The sequence below is a fragment of the Pundamilia nyererei genome, unplaced genomic scaffold (genome assembly GCF_000239375.1).
Source record: "Pundamilia nyererei isolate P.nyererei 1_Seehausen unplaced genomic scaffold, PunNye1.0 scaffold00029, whole genome shotgun sequence".
NCBI classification, from domain to species: domain Eukaryota; kingdom Metazoa; phylum Chordata; class Actinopteri; order Cichliformes; family Cichlidae; genus Pundamilia; species Pundamilia nyererei.
This window is the reverse complement of record NW_005187430.1, coordinates 2,068,797-2,089,218: the sequence shown is the minus strand read 5'-3', so window position 1 is coordinate 2,089,218 and position 20,422 is coordinate 2,068,797. Positions and strand designations below refer to the sequence as shown.

The 20,422-nt window shown below is 38.7% G+C and overlaps 1 protein-coding gene across 1 annotated transcript; it reads left to right on the top strand.

Annotated features, from left to right (window-relative positions):
• The first annotated feature begins 15,720 nt into the window (after nt 1-15,720).
• gphb5 (glycoprotein hormone subunit beta 5) lies at nt 15,721-19,827 on the top strand. The gene is made up of 3 exons (XM_005728592.1): nt 15,721-15,929; nt 16,968-17,166; nt 19,164-19,827. Exons 1-3 carry the CDS (start codon nt 15,850-15,852, stop codon nt 19,353-19,355), a joined length of 471 nt encoding a protein of 156 aa, XP_005728649.1. The 5' UTR covers nt 15,721-15,849; the 3' UTR covers nt 19,356-19,827.
• The last annotated feature ends 595 nt before the right edge of the window (nt 19,828-20,422 follow it).

Sequence of the window (20,422 nt, the reverse complement as noted above, 5' to 3'; positions counted from 1 at the left end):
ATTTAACGGAAGAGTATTATATTTCGTATGAATTCCCTTTGTTTTCTTTGTTCTTTTTAAACATACTTTATGAAGTTTGTAGTGCAGTTTGTGGGGGTCAACTTGAAAGAAAGGCAGATATGAAATATAGAATTGAGATCAGAGGTCAAATGTGAGATGATATTTGGATGCATAAACAAAAGCATTGTTTTTATAATATAATCTATTTCCTATATGCCTATACATATAGAAAATGAAATATATACAAACAATGGCAGAAAGAAACATTTTAAAGCTAGAATCAATGCACTGACCAGTTCAGCAACACCAAAAGGCCCCAAAGACCACAGAAGGCAACTAAAGGTTAAACAGCTTCACAACATCCAATCAAGAACAACCAAATGAGAGGAGGACGTCTACAAGGGACACCTTAATGAAGAGAAATGTTGAGGATTTAGAGCAAGGTGCAAACCACTGAATACAGTCAAGACCAAGAAGGCCACGTTAGACTTTGCCATAAAACATTTAAAAGGTTTGGCACAGTTCTGTGAAAGATGAAACCATAGTTGTACCAGAAGGATGGCAAAAGTATTGAGAATGAGAGGAACAGCTCATGATCCAAAGCATACCACATTATCTGTCTAAAATGGATGTTTTTGTACCTCTTCAGACTTTGAAATTTGCCTAATTCAGTCTTCTTGCTATTGTTCCTTGTCTTACATTTTCACATACAAACAGCATTTCGGAAACTTTATGAAGGGTTTTACTTGACAACAGTGATGTATTTATTTCCCTGGTGGATAATTAGCTAGCTGAGCTTTCCCAGCTAGCAGTTACAAGATTTTAAGAAAACTTGACCTCTGCCTTTGAGCTTGAGATTCAAACTTGTCTGAGAGTTTTAGTAGATGCACCTATGGTATCAGTTTCAACATGCTACGTTGCCTGGTTCTCAAGCAGTCATAAAAATGCCTGCAATAGGGGGAATACCTCTTCACAGCACTGTATATTGTATTTGACTGGCTGACAAACTTGATTACTGCTCCTAGAGGAGGGGCTTTCTCCTGCTGTAAGAGCCTGCTATCATGTGCTTTCCTCAATCGAAAGCTTCTTGTTCCCTCAGGGTTAATGTGTCTGTGGGATGTGATAAATCTGACAACTGACATGCAATTTTGACTACTGAGAGCAGGGCCTCCTCTATCTGCTCTGCATGTGGCAAATAGTGTTTTTAAGGACTACTGCATAATGCACAATGTGGTGCATTTCTGCAGTTTTTCAGACATTTCTAAAGGGATACTGGATAATCAGTCAGTTGTCAGTTTATGAAACAAGTCTCTGATTTGAATTAAGGGACTTGACTGGGGTTTAACAATGGCGCCTGATAAGCTGCCACACCCACCAAGACCATCAGGAGAGTACAATAAGCATTACGTAAATAGGTTTTTTTTTAAAATAAGATTTCCTATTAATATTTCATGATTTTATGAGCAATTTGTTATGAATTTGTTAAGAATTAATTGTGCTTTATTTCAGCTGCCAGATAACAGGTGAGGAAAATGCTTTATAGTTTATAATGTTTTTTATGTAGTTAAAATGGGCTTTCAAACCTTCCTTACCTGGAAGGCAATTTTTTTAAGTACATGTAAAAAGGGAGCAAAAGTGTCAGAGTTATTGTTTGAAAATGTGTTTATCACAGATGTTACTTCAGTCCTTCAGGCTAAAAAGCCACTCCAAATAAGGGATTTGAAAGGTTGCTTCCTAAATTGCTAATTTTAGGCCTTCTGGACAGCTTTCATAACCAGCAACTGTACAAATGCAAAGCACTGATAGAAAATGTTACCAACAGAATATCACCGCCCCAAAATTAACATATACAGTAACTAGTAAAATTAGCAGTAACTACCATAAAATCATCAGGTTGGCTTCTTATTTCGGTTTCAGCTCAGCAAACTTTTTCTTTTTCTTTTTCTTTTCTTTTTTTTGCCTTTTCAAGATGTTAACATTAGCTATCTGCCTTCATGGCTTTGTTGTAGTTTCAGCTACTACAAGTACAATGTTGCTCAGACATTAAATAAAGGTTTAACCTCTGAATTGCAGCCAAGCTTCGGTTTTGTGTTTAATTACATTCTACAGCAGTAGCTCTTCTAAAACTAGACTACTGTAGGTTTTATAAGATCTAAAACTTGCCCCAGTCCTGAGAAGAGAACGAAGCCTATATATGAATTTGAATACATACATATGCATACTGTATAGGTGAGTTACTATTTACTTCCTACTCAAGACTGGTTTCTTATATTCTGCAGATACTGGGACTATATCTGTAAATCTCCTGGTATAGTTTCTATAAGCAGTCAAACTAGGTTTAAGAGTTCCACATTCAAACGCTGCCTACAGTACAGTGTCTTCACACTAAACTCTGCAGTCACTTTCATTCCACACCAATCAACTTCACTACTAGAAAGACAAATGAAAGCAACTTACCCACAATGTGAGAAGTCATGCTGATTGAGCAGGTAGTGTAGTACTAGTAGTATTAGTAAACTCTGATGTTAAACATCTGTTTAAATCAAATGCATTTTTCCCTTACATGCTTTACCAAACTGATTCAACATTCAACACACCCATTGCTGCAGCAGAAGAGATTATATGAAATATGATATGAAATCCTATTGAAAACAATTCTTGTTTAAACCGTCTACAATTCTTGCCTGCAGGGATGCAGGTGAGTTTAGCTGGGCTCCACCTCTTTTAAATGTGACTCACCGAGATTTCATTCCTGCCCAAACACGACCTGGAACAAGCTAGTTCTCCTGCAGCATCCTAAGTACTTTATGCTGCACAGGCTGGAAAACCTGACTCAAATTCAAGCAAACCAAGCAAAATGGAAGATGAATTTTGGAAGACTAAGTTAATGCAACCCCAACCCCAGTTAGGTAACTGAAATTTAGCCAGTAGTTTACACAGTGCAGCTAAGCAAAAACGAAAGAAAAAAGAGTCACTCATTGACATAAATATGGTGTTAGCAATAGTGTAAATGTGCATGTCAAAATACACCCAAAACTGCACCCTATTCTATTTGGCAATGCATAAAAAAGATGATTAATGTTGTACCGACAACATATTAAAAAGGTATTTAAAGTGACATCACATGTTCTCCCTAAAACAGCCAGTGGGTATATCCACGATGCAGAACACATCGTGCTCAAGTCCCTGCACCCTATGCAAGAAAATATCCTCCCAGACTCAGTTAACAAGTGTTGAATACACCCAACAATCACACATAGCTTGAGCTATTTTTAGTGACATTCTTTTATCATTACACCTTCAAATATACACAAAAAATGACTTTCACACTCTTATTTTACAAGATGGCTTGTCATGGGGGCGTTGGGCTTACATCATTCCTTCTGGACATGGTGTAGCAGCTGGAAACTACATAACTGGAAAAACATTTACAAGGCTTAAAAAAACACAGTGTTCTAAATGTGGGGAGCAAATGAGCTAAAAATAGCTCTGTGAGGAATGAAGTCAGATTGGACCCAATAAGTTAGGAGAGGCAAAAGAACTGAGGTAGGTACAGAGAAAGAACCACATATGAGCATGTTGAAAAGTCCAAAGATCAAGAGTCAAGGAAGATGTAGAGAAAAAAGATCTGAGAGTCACTCATTTTAAAAAATATAAGCTGCAAGAAAGAGAATAAGGAGAGTGGTGGATCAGGACTGAGAGAGGCTATTAAAGAGGTGAAATAAGGACAGAAAGATTAAGAAAAGTTATGGAAAAATATAAACAACAAGTGTCTTTTTAGATATGTATTACTATACAGAACAAATATGGTTTTGCAAGTCTTGACAGATGTGTGGTTAAAGTGGGATATTAATTTTTGTGCTGCAGTCTAGCATTGCTTCCAGCTGATGTCATGGAGATACTCTCTCAAAAAAATCACAATATGTAACCTTGTAATCGTGCCAGCATGCTCATAATGCAACACACATCCCTTTTTCATGCTCACGCCTGTTAAGCACTCAAGCAAATGTCAGTAAGTCTTGGTTCTTCAGTAAATGGAATATCCCCAAACGGCTCACATATCACCAAATACACAAACTGCATTTTTGGCACCTGTCAGGTAGAAAATAAAGCATAGCTACATATATGTGTGGTGAAAATTCTAGCTAGTTACAATTGCATTATTGAAAATGGAAGAGGAGATGGAAGAGGTCCTGGGTTCAAATCCTGGATAAAACCCCAAGTTTGCTGGTTTGAGGGACCTGACACATTAATCAGACAGACGCCACTGGGGTCAGAGCTAAAATAGCCTGTTCTTAAATTCTTAAACGAGACTGACCAGGAGGTCGCTGTTGCATTGATAAACCCCGTCTACCAGGAACCTGCAAGACAACACAGGGAGACAAACAGGGCAAAACAACAGGGACTGTCCAATGCACAGGGCCATGACAAGGACAATGGAATGGGAGATAAGGACTTCCTCAGCAAGTGATGTTTGATAAACCTTTGGATGCTTAATAATTCTGGGTCAGTCTAAGCAGCCATCCCTCTCCCCACCCATCTCCCCCAGCTCCTCTCTTCCAGGGTTTCCCTGCCTTGGACATTTCCAAAAGACCTCCTCTAGGAGATACGCCAGAGTCATCCTATTCAGATGCCCAAACCACCTCAACCTCAGAGAGAGAAGACACGGAATAAAGAGCTACAGGCTGGACTTGAACCTGGGGCACTCCTCTCCAGCCACCGAGCTAAAATGGTACTCTGTTCTTGGAATTTTTTTTATCTGATTTTTAAATCTGAAATATGTACATGAAATTATCTGTTTTTCATTTCATGTTGTAAAATGTTTTCACATGGTAATAGGTTTGTGTTATTCAAAGGTAATGGACACTAAGTGCAACCTAAATTGATTGGTTTACAGTCCGGTGAAGTCAAACTCTGGTGCTAATGGTTCCCGTGATGTTAGGTCCAAAAATGATGATGCTCTGTCACTTGCCAAGTTTACCTCTGGACTTTTGTTTTTTAAACTGGCAAAGGTCAGACAATGGTCAGCTATGGTAGCTTCTATAATATTTGTTAAGATATTACAGAATGCAGTTGGGCAAATAAGGCTTTGATCACACAAAGAAAACATCTACCTAAGCTTGAAGTACACATTTTTATGTGCCTTATTTGTAAATAAGACATTTCCCAGCTCAGCCACTTCAGTTGTTCTTCGGCCCATCCTCCTACCATAAATTGGTAAATGTATATAATAACTTTTTTTGTGTTTTGTTCTTTTTTATTCTACAACTTGCGTCACAAGCAGATGACTCATTGTTACATTTTTTAAAATCATAAACCAGAGATGAAAAACTTTAAAATGAAGTGGCTCACCAATTGAAAACCAACTTGTAACGACAGTCTCAGTGCAATACTTTGCTTAAGACGTTCATGAATGCCCCGAGATACAGTGAGTTGATGTGCGCGCAGTGTTTATTGCATGCCTGCACCACCCTCCTGCTCTTTCCCTTCAGAAGACTCTTTGCAACATGACTCATGTCTCAAAGTGAACAGCGGATCACTTTCCGTAGATTAAACCAAGCATGACCTCAAAAAGAGTGGTAAAAGTGAAACAAGATGTTGCCCACAGTGGACTGACTGTGACAAGGTCATCAAACTGCTCCCTTGAGTGAGACTGAGGCCAAACATTTATTATGTTGCCACAGTGACTGAAATCAGGAGTTTTTTTTCTTTTTACTCTTGCATGACCTCAGACCAGAAACAATGAGCACTTACTCATTTTAGGTAAGAAGCACCACAGTAGTTCCAACAGCCTAAAGCTAGGATTTTTTTGAAAAACGCTTTACTCTTGTTCTTGTAGAAAATATTTCATTGTTCAGTCAGAAACATTACACTGTAATCTGTACTGGAAATGAGACTGACCCTGCAGGAGCATGTGAACATTGTCAATATCCAGGGGGATGGTCCCCTGCTCCAACAAGGCATCTCTGGAGTAGAAGTCTGACGACATATTCTCATCCACAGACTCCCGGCAGCATGGCACTGCTCTAAAAAATACAGAGGAAAAAGAAAAGCATCAATATTAGTGCCTAAAAGAACTAAAGACTGAACTATAAAGATCTAAGACTAAAAGATCACACTTTTTCCAGCTGGTGCCAGTCTGAGGAAGCTTGTACCTTACCTTTATAGCCAAAAGTTTCTGTATCTAATATACATGTGACCAAAATCTTTATAAACAATAAAAAAATTAAGTCTTATGTATCAGTTGCCACTTTTTGTTGAAACAGTTAATGATAACAGAATGGGGCAGGTCGGACGATTCGTCCCTTTCAGTTAGGTGTAAATCCATTGAGTCATTTATAATACACAAGCAAGGCTGATCAAATAATCATTAAAAAGTAAAAGAGCACCGTTGCCTCACAGCAAGAAGGTCCTGGGTTCAAATCCAGTGGAGTGGCTTATTCTCCCTGTTTCTGTGTGGGTTCTCTCTGGCTTCCTCCCACAGTCCAAATACATGCTATTAGTGGGGTTAGGTTAACTGGTGATTCTAAATTGACTACTTGTTGAATATATGTATGAATGAGTGTCTGACCAGGGTACGCCCTGTCCATCTGAACTTTAGCCCTCCCACAACACTGAACTGGACAAGTGGATGGATGGATGGATGGATGGATGGATGGATGGATGGATGGATGGATGGACCAAGTTGGAAGATACAACTCTGTGTTGTTATAAATTGTGTCTCAATCAGTCTGATTGCTGCAAATATACCAATACTCTGTCACGTGTAGTGCTACATAGTGATTGCAACACCGCTGCCATAGGACATGACAGAAAGGACCACTGATCAGCTATCTTGCAAGACTCTCCACCTCTCCTGAGTAATCTGCAGACATCTCAAGGTAAAGGGATGATTTCGACAGAGAACAACATGTGGAGTTTCACAATGCAGTCTTTTATAAATGAGACCCCGGGACATCTGTTGGATTGCTGTGGATACTCAACTTCCATCCATCCAATCGCTAATACAGCACATAATCGCAGATGGGCTGGAGGCTATCCCCGCTGCCATACAGCAAGAGGCAGGGTACACCATAGAGAGGTTGTAATGATGTTCTCAATCATTTCCAGTCATGTTCGGATAAACAGGCCCGCAAACATCTGTTCATTCAAGCGCTTCTGTTTCAGCAAAAGCGTGTGTGCTGCTTGTTGCTTGAGGCTAATTATTAATGTGCTGTAACTGGTGTACGAGCATGCACCCAAACCCATTCAGACACAGCAGACCTGTAATATTTTGGGATGTGGATACATGTATCCAATAAACATGAATTAGTGGTAAAATTATTTTGCCAATATATTTAAGATTGGTTATTATAATAATTATTACTATTTCCAGTATTATAGCCATTGCATCAACACAAATAATGATAATGGTGCAGCCAGGAGGTTTGTGTGAACAGAATTATATTGTTCCTGTCTGCTGCTGTGTATGTCCACAAAACATTTGTTTTATGACAAACAGACTGGCAGTGAGCATGTCTGAAATACAGTCAAAGAGGAGTTTATCATCTTTTAAAGTGCAATGAAACACTGTCAGTATAAACTGAGTGCAGCGTGAAGTGCTGGGCCGTGTTCTGTCTTGTTCATTCTCCCTCTAGGATATGAACAAGCGGACTGAGAGAAATGTATGACATTTAGACATCTTTACAGAGTAGCCTGCCTAAACAAATCAAGCAGTGAAAAATAAAAAAGCCCTTTGATTTGATTGTTTTTCTCTGCAGATAAACACGACTGACGTGATGGTCCAGGAGAGCGGACAGGTGAGCGAGACTAAAATACAACAGTGTGAAATAGTGCCAACACTCACCAATATGTCAGAGCAAATGTCAGATGTGTCAGAGCCAGATCAGCTCAAATACAAGGAGCTCACGTACTGTGACCTGCATGTGTTGCCAGAAGAATGTGATTTCACTCAAACTGGCAACGTCAAACAAATATTGGAGCCACTTGGCAATATTTCTTGTATGCTGCTTCCTATGTGGCATGTTTTCCTCCCAGAATCGTTAATGGCCAAACAAATATGAATCCTTAACAAGTCAGAAGAAGTCAAACTTATGGTTAATTCCTAAAAAAAACTAATCAAGTCAATGAAGACTCTGGTTGTACACAGAAACACATGAGCTCTGACAAACTCTATTAAAAGGGCTATTTGCAAATATGACACTACCAGTGCTATAAAGTGTGTTGGCAGTAGGTAATGGGTATTGAGGAATTTAATTTAAAGCTGAATCCAGTAAATCCTTAGTAACTGGAGAATATTGGTGCAGATAAAGTAAATAAAAACAAAAAAGCAAGAAAAGTATTTTTATACTCTTGACAAGCTGTTGTGATGTCAGTGCATGAGATGACTCCTTACTGGTTACTTGACATTCTGACAAGTGCAAAATACCAGTAAACTATTTAAAGCACCATAACTGATAATAACATCAAATTAAATCATTTGATAAACTAGCATTAAACAAATATTTGCCCAAGGTTACTCGCAGCTGCACAAGCAATAAGAAGCAAGCAGCACATGCGGTTTCTAAAAACATACTGAACCACTAACATCCATTGTTAATGTGACCCCACAGAACCATGCTCTGATAATGCTACCCTGCCAAGCATGTGTGCATATGTGGACTGCTATAGCACAGCATTTGAGCTATCCCAAGGCTTCGTGTCAGCTGCAAAACGATAGATCAAGGGAGGCGAGAGACAGAGAGAGTGGTATATAAAATATATACAAATATTTACTGCAAGAGATTACAAGAGATAGTAACTAATGGGAAAATGTCAGGGGTTTCTTACACAGGCATAATTTAAAAGAAAGGAATACAGCTTTTACTGCTGTGTGTTTTTCAATGTCTGGATCTAATAAATACAAAATGCATGAAGTTGTTTACATGTCTATTGAGATTTCAGGGCAACAACAATAGAGTGCTACACTCATGCATGACTCATAGTTAAGCAATCAAATCACACCATCCATTAAAGTTGCATCACAAAGTGAATTTTACTTGCTGTCATTACTGAGTAAAGAGGTAAGCCTATAGCGGGCAAAGGCACATTATCAGAGAGAGTCGCAAGTCCCACTGCTCAGCTCTAATTGTAGCAATGAGACAAAGGGCAGCAAAACACATTACACGGTGCTGTGGAAAAAGCACAGGGAGGGGTCACATCACAAAGCCAAAGCACTGGCGTTACATGCTTGTTGCATGTATTTATCCAGATTAATAATCGCATAATTAGTTAAAGTGGCCGTCTGTGAGAAAGCTGAAGGGCATGAAGTAGTAGAGAGGTATTAAGTCTCCCCAGAGCACCACAACAAAAGTGATTTAACAGTCCAGTTTATTCGTGTCAGACTTACAAGTGCAACCTTAAATAAAAGCTTTACCCAAGAAAAACGCAAGCAGTAAGTATCAGTAATAAGTGTATATGTTGTGCTAGAGTATCCAACATGTATCGATCAGTAAATTAAAAAAAAAATCCCACACATAGTTTTAGTACAGGATAAAGCGTGCAAAATATCCTTCATTTGATGAATGAGCAAAATGAGCACTTTGTCTTACAGATAACTGTGCCCTATTCAGGACTGAGAAAAGAGGCTGTCTTCAACCTCAGAGGAAGCACAAAAAATGCAACAAAATGTATTCTTGACTGTGGTGCAGATGAAAGTAACACATTAAATAACCTAAACCTGAAACTGAATCACTTTGTCACTGGAGTTTGTACAAGCCTGTGTTACACTGAAAGCCTTTCTTCCGCTCTGTTTTCACGCTGTGTCCAGACTTTCAAACAGTAAAAAAATTGACCATATTTACCAAAATCTTTCAAAAAATCTGTACCAATTTGTTCAGATTTCATGTCACCCCTGCACACACTCCCCATATATTTACAAGGTATTCATATTAATTTTTAAAGCTGAGGGATAATGGATTAGTCATTGACAATATATGCTAGAAAATGTTAGCCTTCAGCTCCCACAGCTTTATGCCAACTGAAAATATCTTGGATGTGAGAGTTGAACCATGAGCTAAGGACTGGTTAAGACTAAACAAAATTACCATTCAAGAAACAAGAAGCTGTTAAACCTGACTTCAGTTAGCATAAATTAAATGAAAGAAAATTAAAATCTATGAAGATACCAAAACAAAATCATTTCTGTGTGCAAGGCTAATACCTTCCTCTGGCTCCAGGATCCTACTTCTGTGTCAGTCTGACAGTACTGCTCTGACTAACCACAACAAGCTGGAACGGAACTAAACTGACATGAACCACAGACAAATCAGTGATATCCAGTTTGTACAGTAATTGTAAACAAACACCTGGGAAAACCACATCTTCCACATTCCCTCACTAGAGATTTGACTCTAAAGGGAACTCTCCCTGCCACTCGCTTTTATCTCAGTATAAATGCCGTGACTGTCTCTGAAACAACACCCTACTCTCACTGCATTTCTTTAAATGCTTTCCAGCAGGTCTTTGTGCTCTTTGTGAGAGCCCAAGAAACAAATCAACAGCGACAGTGTTGCCGAACCTGTCACACAGAGCTTTCACAGACACACCCTGGGTGATCAGATGTTAGAAAAGGGGAGAGGTAATCTATGCTTTCATTCGACTAAGAACACACCACTGATGACAATAAGGGGCAAATATCTTGAAGGCGGACCTACAGTGCAATATATTTTGACACGCATGCACAGTATCACAAGGTTCATACAACACGGAGGTCTTGATTGAATGAGGTTAGTAAGGTAGTTTCTCTTAGATAGAAGATTTCTATCGAGTATCATCATCTATGACTCCACTAAGAAATGGAAAACAAAGACACTGAACTCTAACAAGCTAACAGGGAAAACAAAAAACTCCTGTTATTTATGAATGTTCTGCTAGGGCAGAAAAACGGTATCACATAATTATTCTTCTAAATAGCTCAAGTTGAAGTGAAGGAAATAGGGTTGCAGATTTTTTATAGAAACAAAACTAAATGTTATACTACCCTACATACCACTGTAGGGATTTTTAATCCAGGGTGCTTAACAAAATGATTCTCAGCTCAACTTCAGTTATCCTACCACCTACAAGTGGGCTGAGTTAGAGCTGCTCACATGTTTTAGCAGAAAGGAAATGTGAATTTATATGACGACGTTGTTGTAAAAGCATCCTAACCAAAAGCAATATCTCTGGATTTATATCTTAAATACAGAACAAACAGTCCAAATTTATAGTGTGATTCTTGGTATAAATACAAATCTTATAGTGATCTTTGGTAACAGGCAATTTTTCACACATAGACAGATAAACATGAGGTACAAAGAAGAGGTGGCTCAGTTAAAGTGATGACTGAGAGAGACACTGTGTTTGAAAGAATCCTTCAAGTCAAACTACTGAGAAAAGTCACATCTGCTAACTGGGTGATAAGGCCTTTAAATGATGTATAAACTGCAACTCATAACAGTCCTGGGTTGATACATATTCACTTTACATCAGTCGCTTAAACATAGAATAACTTTAGTTAGCAACAGGAATTCGTTATTCTTACTAAACTGATGCATTGAATTGTTACTAGACAGGCTACAGTTCAGAACTGCTTACATATATACATCTATATAAATAAGATATATAGATGTATATATGCAAATGTAAGAAAAGAAATCCCAACCACTGTACATTAACTTGTCCTATCACTGTTGTCTATAAGTGCTACTAAGTGAGCTGGCTCTCACTGCAGGAATGTGAGATACTGTCACTGTTATGAAGCTGTTGGGTCCCAAAAATAGCAGCAAGGAACATGTGTGTACAGCTGAACTGAGATCAGATCAGTTGAGACATATAATGAGTCCTTGAGGAAGACTAGAGGACTTTTTAATAAGGCAGATAAGAAGCCATGGGTCTGCAGGTTTAGGAAGAATATAATGAGAAGACACTCTCCTCACACACACTTAGGAATTGCATCGGGTGACAGCAATACCATTACTAATTACACTCAGGGTCAATTACAGCCGCATTTTGTAAACTTCACCACCTAAACTGCAGTCAGTAGTCAACACATTCTTTACAGCTGCACGTACTGCTGGTTCTTCGACATTTCATAGAGATTTACAGAAAAAATGTCAAAAGTTGGTTGTACTTACATACAGTAAAAAGTTGTGTTTTGGGGTAAAGATGGAGGTCCAGGGACTATTGAACTGCAATGTGGGAGAGCAGATCTGGTTCTGTTGTAGTATGTGGAAATGAAACCTGAAGCACTGTTTGACAGATCTGGAAGTTTGCAGCGCTCCACTGGACTGTCACCCGAGAAGTCAGAGCCATGCCGGGGCCAAGTAGGAAACTCTGTGGGGCACTAAAAATAGAAACCAGCCAGGGTTCAGCTCACCCACCTCCCTCCAGTTTGGCTCTGATGGCTGTCACCTGGGTTAAAAGTCCGGCTTCAACATGTACATATATGCTCATGCGCATGCAGAACTGACAGATCCTTTCTGAGGTGTAGCCATGCATGACCATACAGTGTAAACGAAAGAAGGAACATATTTGAGCTAAAAGTTACATAAACCTAGCAAAATACGAGCTATATAGCACTATAGGAGACTAATGGTATGGTAATGATATGATAAGTTTTTATTATACATCACAGATCCAGTAATTATTTAATAAAATTTATGGAAATACGCATGAAAATGAAACATTCTTTTTATTTAAAGGAACATTTGGCTGTTCACGTATTCACATTCAGCTCAGTGAGTAAGAAACACCACATTTTCCACTGATGTACCGGGATATGGTGATATTGCGTGATCTCTTTGTGATCTGCTAGCTGATAAAATGTGATTTTCCTCATGCAGTGCTTTTTTATGGTAAGTATACACACCTTAGAAGTTAGGTTCTTCGTTTGGTATTACAGTTTTGTTTACTGATCTTTATGTTTTGAGTATTTTCGAGTCTTTTCTTAGTTTTATTGCTCAATTTGTTTCCTCTGTGTTTCCTGTCTAATCCTCCCCTAGGTTTATTAATGTATGTGCATTTCTCACACCCTGTTTTATTTTGGCAGTTACTTGTCTTAACTGTCTTGTGTTTAGTTTTACTTCCACTCCCGTCTCATTGTCTTGATTGTCGGCACTTGCTTCTTGTTTTCCCCAGCTGTGCCCACTTCCTGTTATTGCCCTTCTGTGTATATATAGAGCTGTCTTCCTCTCAGTCCTTTGTCTCAGTGGCTGTTAATCTGTTCTCATGTGTTTGCTGGACTGAATTAGTCTTTTGTTTTGTGCACTGCTTCAACAACCTTATGAAAGATGCTTTCTGAGTTTAACTCTAACCTTTTTCCATGCCCTGCTTTTGAGTACAAATTCTGTAATTCATGAGTCTAATTTAAACACATTATGATTTATTTTAATCATCACATATGAGTTAAATGTTTTAGAGTGTTAGTGTTAGTGAGACTGGCTCACAGGTCTAGAAATACAGCTAAGGTCCACTCATCTGACATTTGCAAAAGATTGAACTGGATATTTTAACAGATGTACTGCAATACCAACATCTTTCCCCAATCAAGTCATAGTTTTTATGGATACAATATTTTCATGTAGTTTCAGCTAATCATACAATGAGAAAATAATTTCAAAGGATTCATCTGCCAAAGAATTGTATATCACTGTAAAATGGCATAACTCAGTGAATAATTTGCATTCAAATCATTGAAAAATATTAATATTATATGTGAGCACCAGAGGTCAGCACAACATCATCTTATTCCTGTCAGGGCTCCTGACGTCTACAGCCAAACCCACACGATTTCATACTTTTAAGTAAAGTCTTAATGTACAAGAGTCAGCATTTAAAAAACAATCTAGTAACATGTGGCAATGCATTTCAAATAATTTCCAACAGATTCATCAATTTAGATGTTTACATTGATTGATTGATTGATTGCATGGATTTGAGTATTGATTACTGGGAAAGCATTAAGGACATGGATGGTCTGCTTTTATTACCATTACATAACCAAACAATCCATGGAAATAAACAACATACTTAAATAACTGCCCATGATAGTCTGTTGATCTGTTTGTTGCTTTAGATATTTAGCACTACTGCCACTTATTACCTTTAGGTCATTCCTGGAGATAGGAGATTCCTCAAGATAACAAAAGTCCTGAGTAAACTGGACAGAAAATGTTAATAGATAGATATTATCTTTTAGAAACTTACACAATTATTGGATATCACAAACAAGAGCAAAGCTGAGTGATATGCCAGACCTAGGATTTGACTTTTTATTTAGGATTACTCATTTATCTTTATTCTGCTCATTTTTACAAAAAGCAATTATATTTTTATTTTCATGTAAATTTCCCAATTAAACACTGTTGAATTCAAACATTGGCAAGAAATCCTAATAATGCTACCATAATAATAATAGCTGTGACACTATCAAAAGCTGCATAACAACATACGTGGGCTGAACTACTGGCTGTAATAATATCTCATTGGGTTTTTACATGTTTGCACTTACAGAAGCTTCCTTTCTCACCTGCACAAACACTCACATGCATGCTGGCTTCAGTCTCTCTGCACTCACCCTTATATAAGACACTAGCCTTTGAATTTGATTTGGTTTCTGCTTATTTCCAAGTTATTTTAGTCAGGACTGATTAATAAAGAAGATGAGCATCCTTGTAATTAAATGACAAGAAAATGAAGCTGGAAACTTTTAGTATATAATAATTACATAAAAGCTGGATTTTGGAAATCTAGGCTTTACTCCCTTTGTACTGAATCACAATTAACCTCCACCAAAGTTATCCAATTACATGCATCCTGTTATTCTACATCCTGCACATTGTTCAGTAAGGCTAATTCTTCATGACAGCAAGGAGAACAGAGAGTCTGTGAACCTGTCCCTGACTCATCTTCCACAATATTCTCTCTAATCTAACTTTAATTGCTTGGCCTTAACTTTCAAGTCGACTTCTACAGATTCATTTCCTGAACTACTTGAGCACAGTTCTGCGCCACTGGCTTCACATGCCGCTCGTAGGGGTACCTGACGGTGGTAATTTCTTGATGAGGCAATTCATCCCCTTCTACATGTCTCCACATCTTTCTTCTCCTCCTCCTGTCACTGACTCCTGGGAGGGCTGACGTATCCTTTCCTTCATAATTGAGTGAACCGTGTGGTAGAAGCTGTAGACTTGGTCAGGTTGCTCTCTAGAGTGGTGTGATGAGTGTCACTAGCAACAAAAATGGACAACCACCCCCAAAACAAAACACATGACACAAAAAAAATGAGAATGAGACAGTAGCAGGGTAAGGCGGAGGACAGCTGTGGAGGAGCTTATGGGTGAAATAATTGCAGTCGGCATGTGAGAACAGGAGCAGGGTCTGTACCTGGAGCCAGCTAATTGAGCCTGAATGAGTAAGTGTAGACACAGGTAGGAACTGCATTTGAGTTTTGTTCCCCCTTTTCCGTGTGAACGACTATGAACAAAAGGGCAGACGCCTCCCTAATCAAGCTAATGGAGTGGGAACAAGCTGGTGGCTGAATTCGATGGGCAGTGACAGGTAGAAGGGCCTTTGGGGGATTTACAGAGTCAGGAGGAGAAGAGGCAGACCGAGGTGAGGTTTTCAGCTGCTGGTTGGCAGGACGAGGGGCCGATATAAAGCCTCGGCTTGTACTGCCAGATCCATTAGCAGATGGTTCAGGTCAAAGGAACCATCAGTGACAAGTACTGTGGTTCATGTTATTCATTCAGTCCAGCCAAAAAATCATTTCACATCCGAGTATTAAAAAGTGAGAGTAGCTGCTCATTAAACAGCAAAAAACTAAAACAGATGCTTCAACGTCTGCTTGAAACCAGACTGCAACTGCGATTTACAGCTGAGATGACCCTTCAAAGGAGACAGCCACAGTGGTGAGTGCATGCAGGATTATTTTCCGAGGTTTAACTTCGAGGATTGTAGCTCCTAACTGTGTTCAGTCAAAATAGCAGGACTGTTTTTAGTCCTGAACGATAACCAGGAATGTCAGAGATTTACAGATTTGCAGTTTAACAGTTTATTGGTGACAAGTCCAGCAAATAATAAATGATTCTACAAATAACTTAATTTGTCTAACTCTGTAGTTTTTAACATGTTGTGTGCTTTTGGCAGACAATGTATCAAATGAGAGGAATTACAAAATTATTAAAACTGAAAAATTCTATTTTTAAGGATTAAAACTCCAATAATTTCTTGTCCAGTACTGGACCATACTTCTATTATAGAGGAATGCAGGTGATTTAATAAAAAACAGAGACCTGACCGTTGCCTGACACTCTACAATACAGCTGTTATGGGCTTCATTCCTAAAACATTTGCATAAAAATACCCAATACTACAAAGTGATAACTAAAGAGGTATCATCTCAGCTAAAGCACACTGAGAATAAACTCATTTAAAGTCAAGTTCTAAAGAAAATGACTTGACTGGAAAGTTCAGAGTTTTATTACATTTTTGAGGTGGAATGTCAGCAGAGACACGATGTAGCGCTCTTTTCCTGCTTTTATTTGCTCTTTGAGTCTCCTGAACGTGTCCTGGTTGAGGCACAGAGGAATGGAATGATTATTCTGAATATTATCAAGATAGGAAATACATTTAAGGCCATGTAAAAGCAACACTGGACAAGGTGGTCATCTGTAATCTTAAGATTACAGATTTACAGTAAACACCTATGATTCCATTTTAATTTATTTTATGACAAGCTTACAAATAACTGACACCAAAAAACGTGCAGTGGGACAGCTTCACATCGATATGCAGAGGCCAGAATGCTCTCACTCTAAAGAAATGTGTTCATGCATTTAGGGAGTCAGCCTCCTCGCTTGCATCAAGTATGCCCTCACAAATCCTATTTAAAGTCTTCTTTAAATCACTCCTCCTTCTTTACGTCCACAAATCCTTCTCTTCCTCAGGAAGCCTGCTGTGGTTCTATGTTGCTTTTTGCTCGGGATCTCTCTACAGTCCGACAACATCAGCTGTGTGTCAACCATCAACCTGCGGCGTTTCATTGGCTGCGCAGTCCGGGAGTTCACCTTCCTGGCCAGGAAGCCCGGCTGTGGGAGTCTGCACATCACCACTGATGCCTGCTGGGGGCGCTGTGAGACCTGGGAGGTGAGGACAAGGGCCACTGTACCAGGCACAGACACACAGGGAGGATAAGGGGGACTGAAAGAATATGATTATAGTGCAAGGTGATATAACTCACAACTTTACTCAAAATTAAATTATCAGCATAGATAAAAAAAAGATGAACAACATGGTTTAGACAGTTAAACACAGAGAGAGGCAGAGACAGATGAAGGGAATACTGTAGATACAGAGATGGAGAGATGGGTGATTTCCCCCCCAGAGAAAATTTGTTTTCGCTTTCTCCCAAGGTCAGCTGCAAGTGCAAGCAGGGATTGAGCTGCTACAGTTAGATGTCCAAGGGAAAAAATACATGCAGTGTTTGCAATACCCTACCAAGATCTAATTATTGCCACATAGTAATGAGTGGCTGTCTGAAGTGAAACACTTGCATAAGAATGAATAAAGACAGAAGACTTTTGGAGCGCTAAAACTGAGTTAACATTCTGCAGGAATGGGAAGCAGCGTGGAATCCAGAGATTGAAGTGACAGCAGAGGTTTCCTCCACAATGCCTCAAGAGCATGAGAGACACAATTGGATTTCACAAGTCACCATATACTATTATGAAAAAAAGACGCTGTGAAATCTCAAGTTTCATCTGGAACATTGCATTCAGTGACGGGAGGCATTAGGAAGCTCATGATTCTCTCTGCTTTATTACTGCAGCGTAGCGGAGCTTTGTGTTGTTCTACTCTTTGGATCGCCTCAGGGAAGAGCCTCATCTTTTTCTCTGTTCTCCCCCACAGGGAGGTCAGGGCACAGCAGAGGGAGCTGATGTATTGCTTTAGGGAGAGTCTGAGGACAGACACCAGGAGGTCGGGGGTTAAATCTGTGCAGGCCACGGAACCGTAAACAGCTGCAAAAGATTTGCATTAATTTGAGCATTCTTTGGAAAATAGAATCAAGATAAACTTTTGTCATTTTATGAAGTATTTGAGGAACACTGAAGGTGTTTAATGTAATGTGATGATGTGTCACAAATGTCCCATCAAACACAGCTTGGAATATAGAAGCTAACTGGAGCAGCTTTCTTTGGCAAGCTGAAAGAATTATCATTAATATGAAATGATAACGTAGGCCATAACTGTAAAGAAAGCCCAGCCTCCTTATTCATGGTTTTGTCAACGTCTTAAAATACAACAACAACACAGGTATGGAGCAAAAAGAACTAGACTGCATTTGTATGAGGCGCACAAAGACTTTAAGTTACACTTACTGCAAAAACAAAGTACAAAGCCACACATAACCTTCACCAGAATGAGACACATCAGTAAATCACAGCAGCACTCAGTGATAGTTTGGCTTCCCTTTAAAAACAGGTGCACTGATTAAGTCTGCATGTTAATTGAAGGACAGGATTGGGCCACTGGTCCAATCAGTCATGGTGGAATGCAGGACCAAGAACCAGCAATGAGGATGAAAGGCAGGATGTGGAACGTATGCAGCCACTAATCGGGAACATGGGCTTGCATGCACTAATTAGCATACAAAACACTCAGATATGTTAGTCACAAGGAAGGAAGAGGGAGCGTAACAACCACGACAGTTGAAAACACATTATTTGTTATTCAGTTGAGATTGAGAACAGAAAAGCCTACATAAATACATGGGTGCTGCAATATACCAGTATTTGTGTGTGTGTATATATATAGTATGCATATGATAATGATAATAGACTTTTATACATACCTTTCAAGACACACAAGGACACTTTACAAGCGGTTAAATACCATAATCACAGTGTGCACAGTGTGTGTCTGCCTGTATATAGATTCTGTCAGTGTGTCATATTCACGTCTCGGTCCTCGTCTGAGTGTTTGTTAATTCCTGTTTTATTTTGAAAGTTCTCAGCAATAAACCTGCTTTTTTTTTTTTTAGCGTTTGGCTCCAACCCTGCCTGCCATACAATGAACCCTGACAGTATTACAACAAAGTGATAAATAAATTTAAAACAAAATAAATTTATTTTTGTTTTTTTCAGAAGCCAATCCTGGAGCCTCCCTTCATTGAGTCCTATCAGCGGGTTTGTACTTACAATGAGACTCGGCTGGAGACTGTGAAACTACCAAACTGTCAGCCCAATGTAGATCCAACATACACCTACCCTGTGGCCTTAAGATGTGACTGTGGAGTCTGTCTGACCAGCACTACTGAATGCATAACTTCTGTGTGAAGTCTGAACAGGCAGAAATATTTTATGTACACTTTTGGTAATAATTACACGCAATACTGCTTTAACTGGAATGTGTCACTACGCCAGGAAATGTTGTTAGAATGCTCTTAGTTTGGATGCTACATATCCAAGAAAAACCTGAGATATATCACTACTGAAATATGTTACCAGCTTCACTTGGCATTTTTTCTTAGGAGCAAAGCAATCACTGTAAACCTTACAATGTTGTAATTGACATAAGTAAAAAACAATTTTTTATCTGCCTTTAATGGATGAATAATGAAATGATCACTTATTAGCTTTTAATCAACCTGAGCTTTTAGCCCAAGGGTCTGCTGGAGAGGTAAGGGCTTACTAAGTGTCCTTATTCATTTGATTTTCCATGAGAACTGGGTGTATTAATAATCTCTGAGTGCTCTCGTGTGTTTTGGAGTGCAGGACCATCACTCTTTCCACAATAAAAGCATGTTTTCTTTCCTCCTCTGTTTCTTGTCATTTGGGTTTGTAGAACTTCATGTTTATGCTTAAATTGCTGCAAATCTGGCTTTTGATACAGACATTACCACCAGGGCAGAGAGCTGTGTAAAAAAATAAAAATAAAATAAAAATATTAAACTTTTATACAAAGCAAATAAACAAACCAATTTTATAATTTTAGAAACAGTTTTAAATTCTCATCCTCATAAGAAACTTCAATATAACATTCTTTGGTCTGTCTCACAAAAACTTTATAAACAAACATGGTTTTTATAAAGAATGAAAACACTAAGCATGTTCAAAAATGCTAAACTAGTGTAAGATGTATATAAAAATACAAAAACTTGCTGAAAATAATGTTGAAATTGAAAGAATTATGTTGTTTTTTTAAAAATGTATTCTTACTTAGAAACTGATGCTAGAAACCATGTTTCTGGGTGTCCCACTTCAGATGTAGTGCTGCCTCAGGGGCAAGAATCAGCTACTCAGCATTGGTTTTCAGTGTTATCCTCTGAGTACATAGATGTTTTAATAATGTTACACAGGGAAGATGTAATGATGAAACCTTCATGTGGTTCTTTTTAGAATCA

Excerpts from the sequence above, each read along its gene's own strand:
- gphb5 (XM_005728592.1), top strand. The coding sequence starts at position 15,850 with ATGCTTCAACGTCTGCTTGAAACCAGACTGCAACTGCGATTTACAGCT. Across the intron at positions 15,930-16,967 it reads CAAAGGAGACAGCCACAGTG|GAAGCCTGCTGTGGTTCTAT; the intron begins GTGAGTGCATGC and ends TCTCTTCCTCAG. Across the intron at positions 17,167-19,163 it reads GGCGCTGTGAGACCTGGGAG|AAGCCAATCCTGGAGCCTCC; the intron begins GTGAGGACAAGG and ends TGTTTTTTTCAG.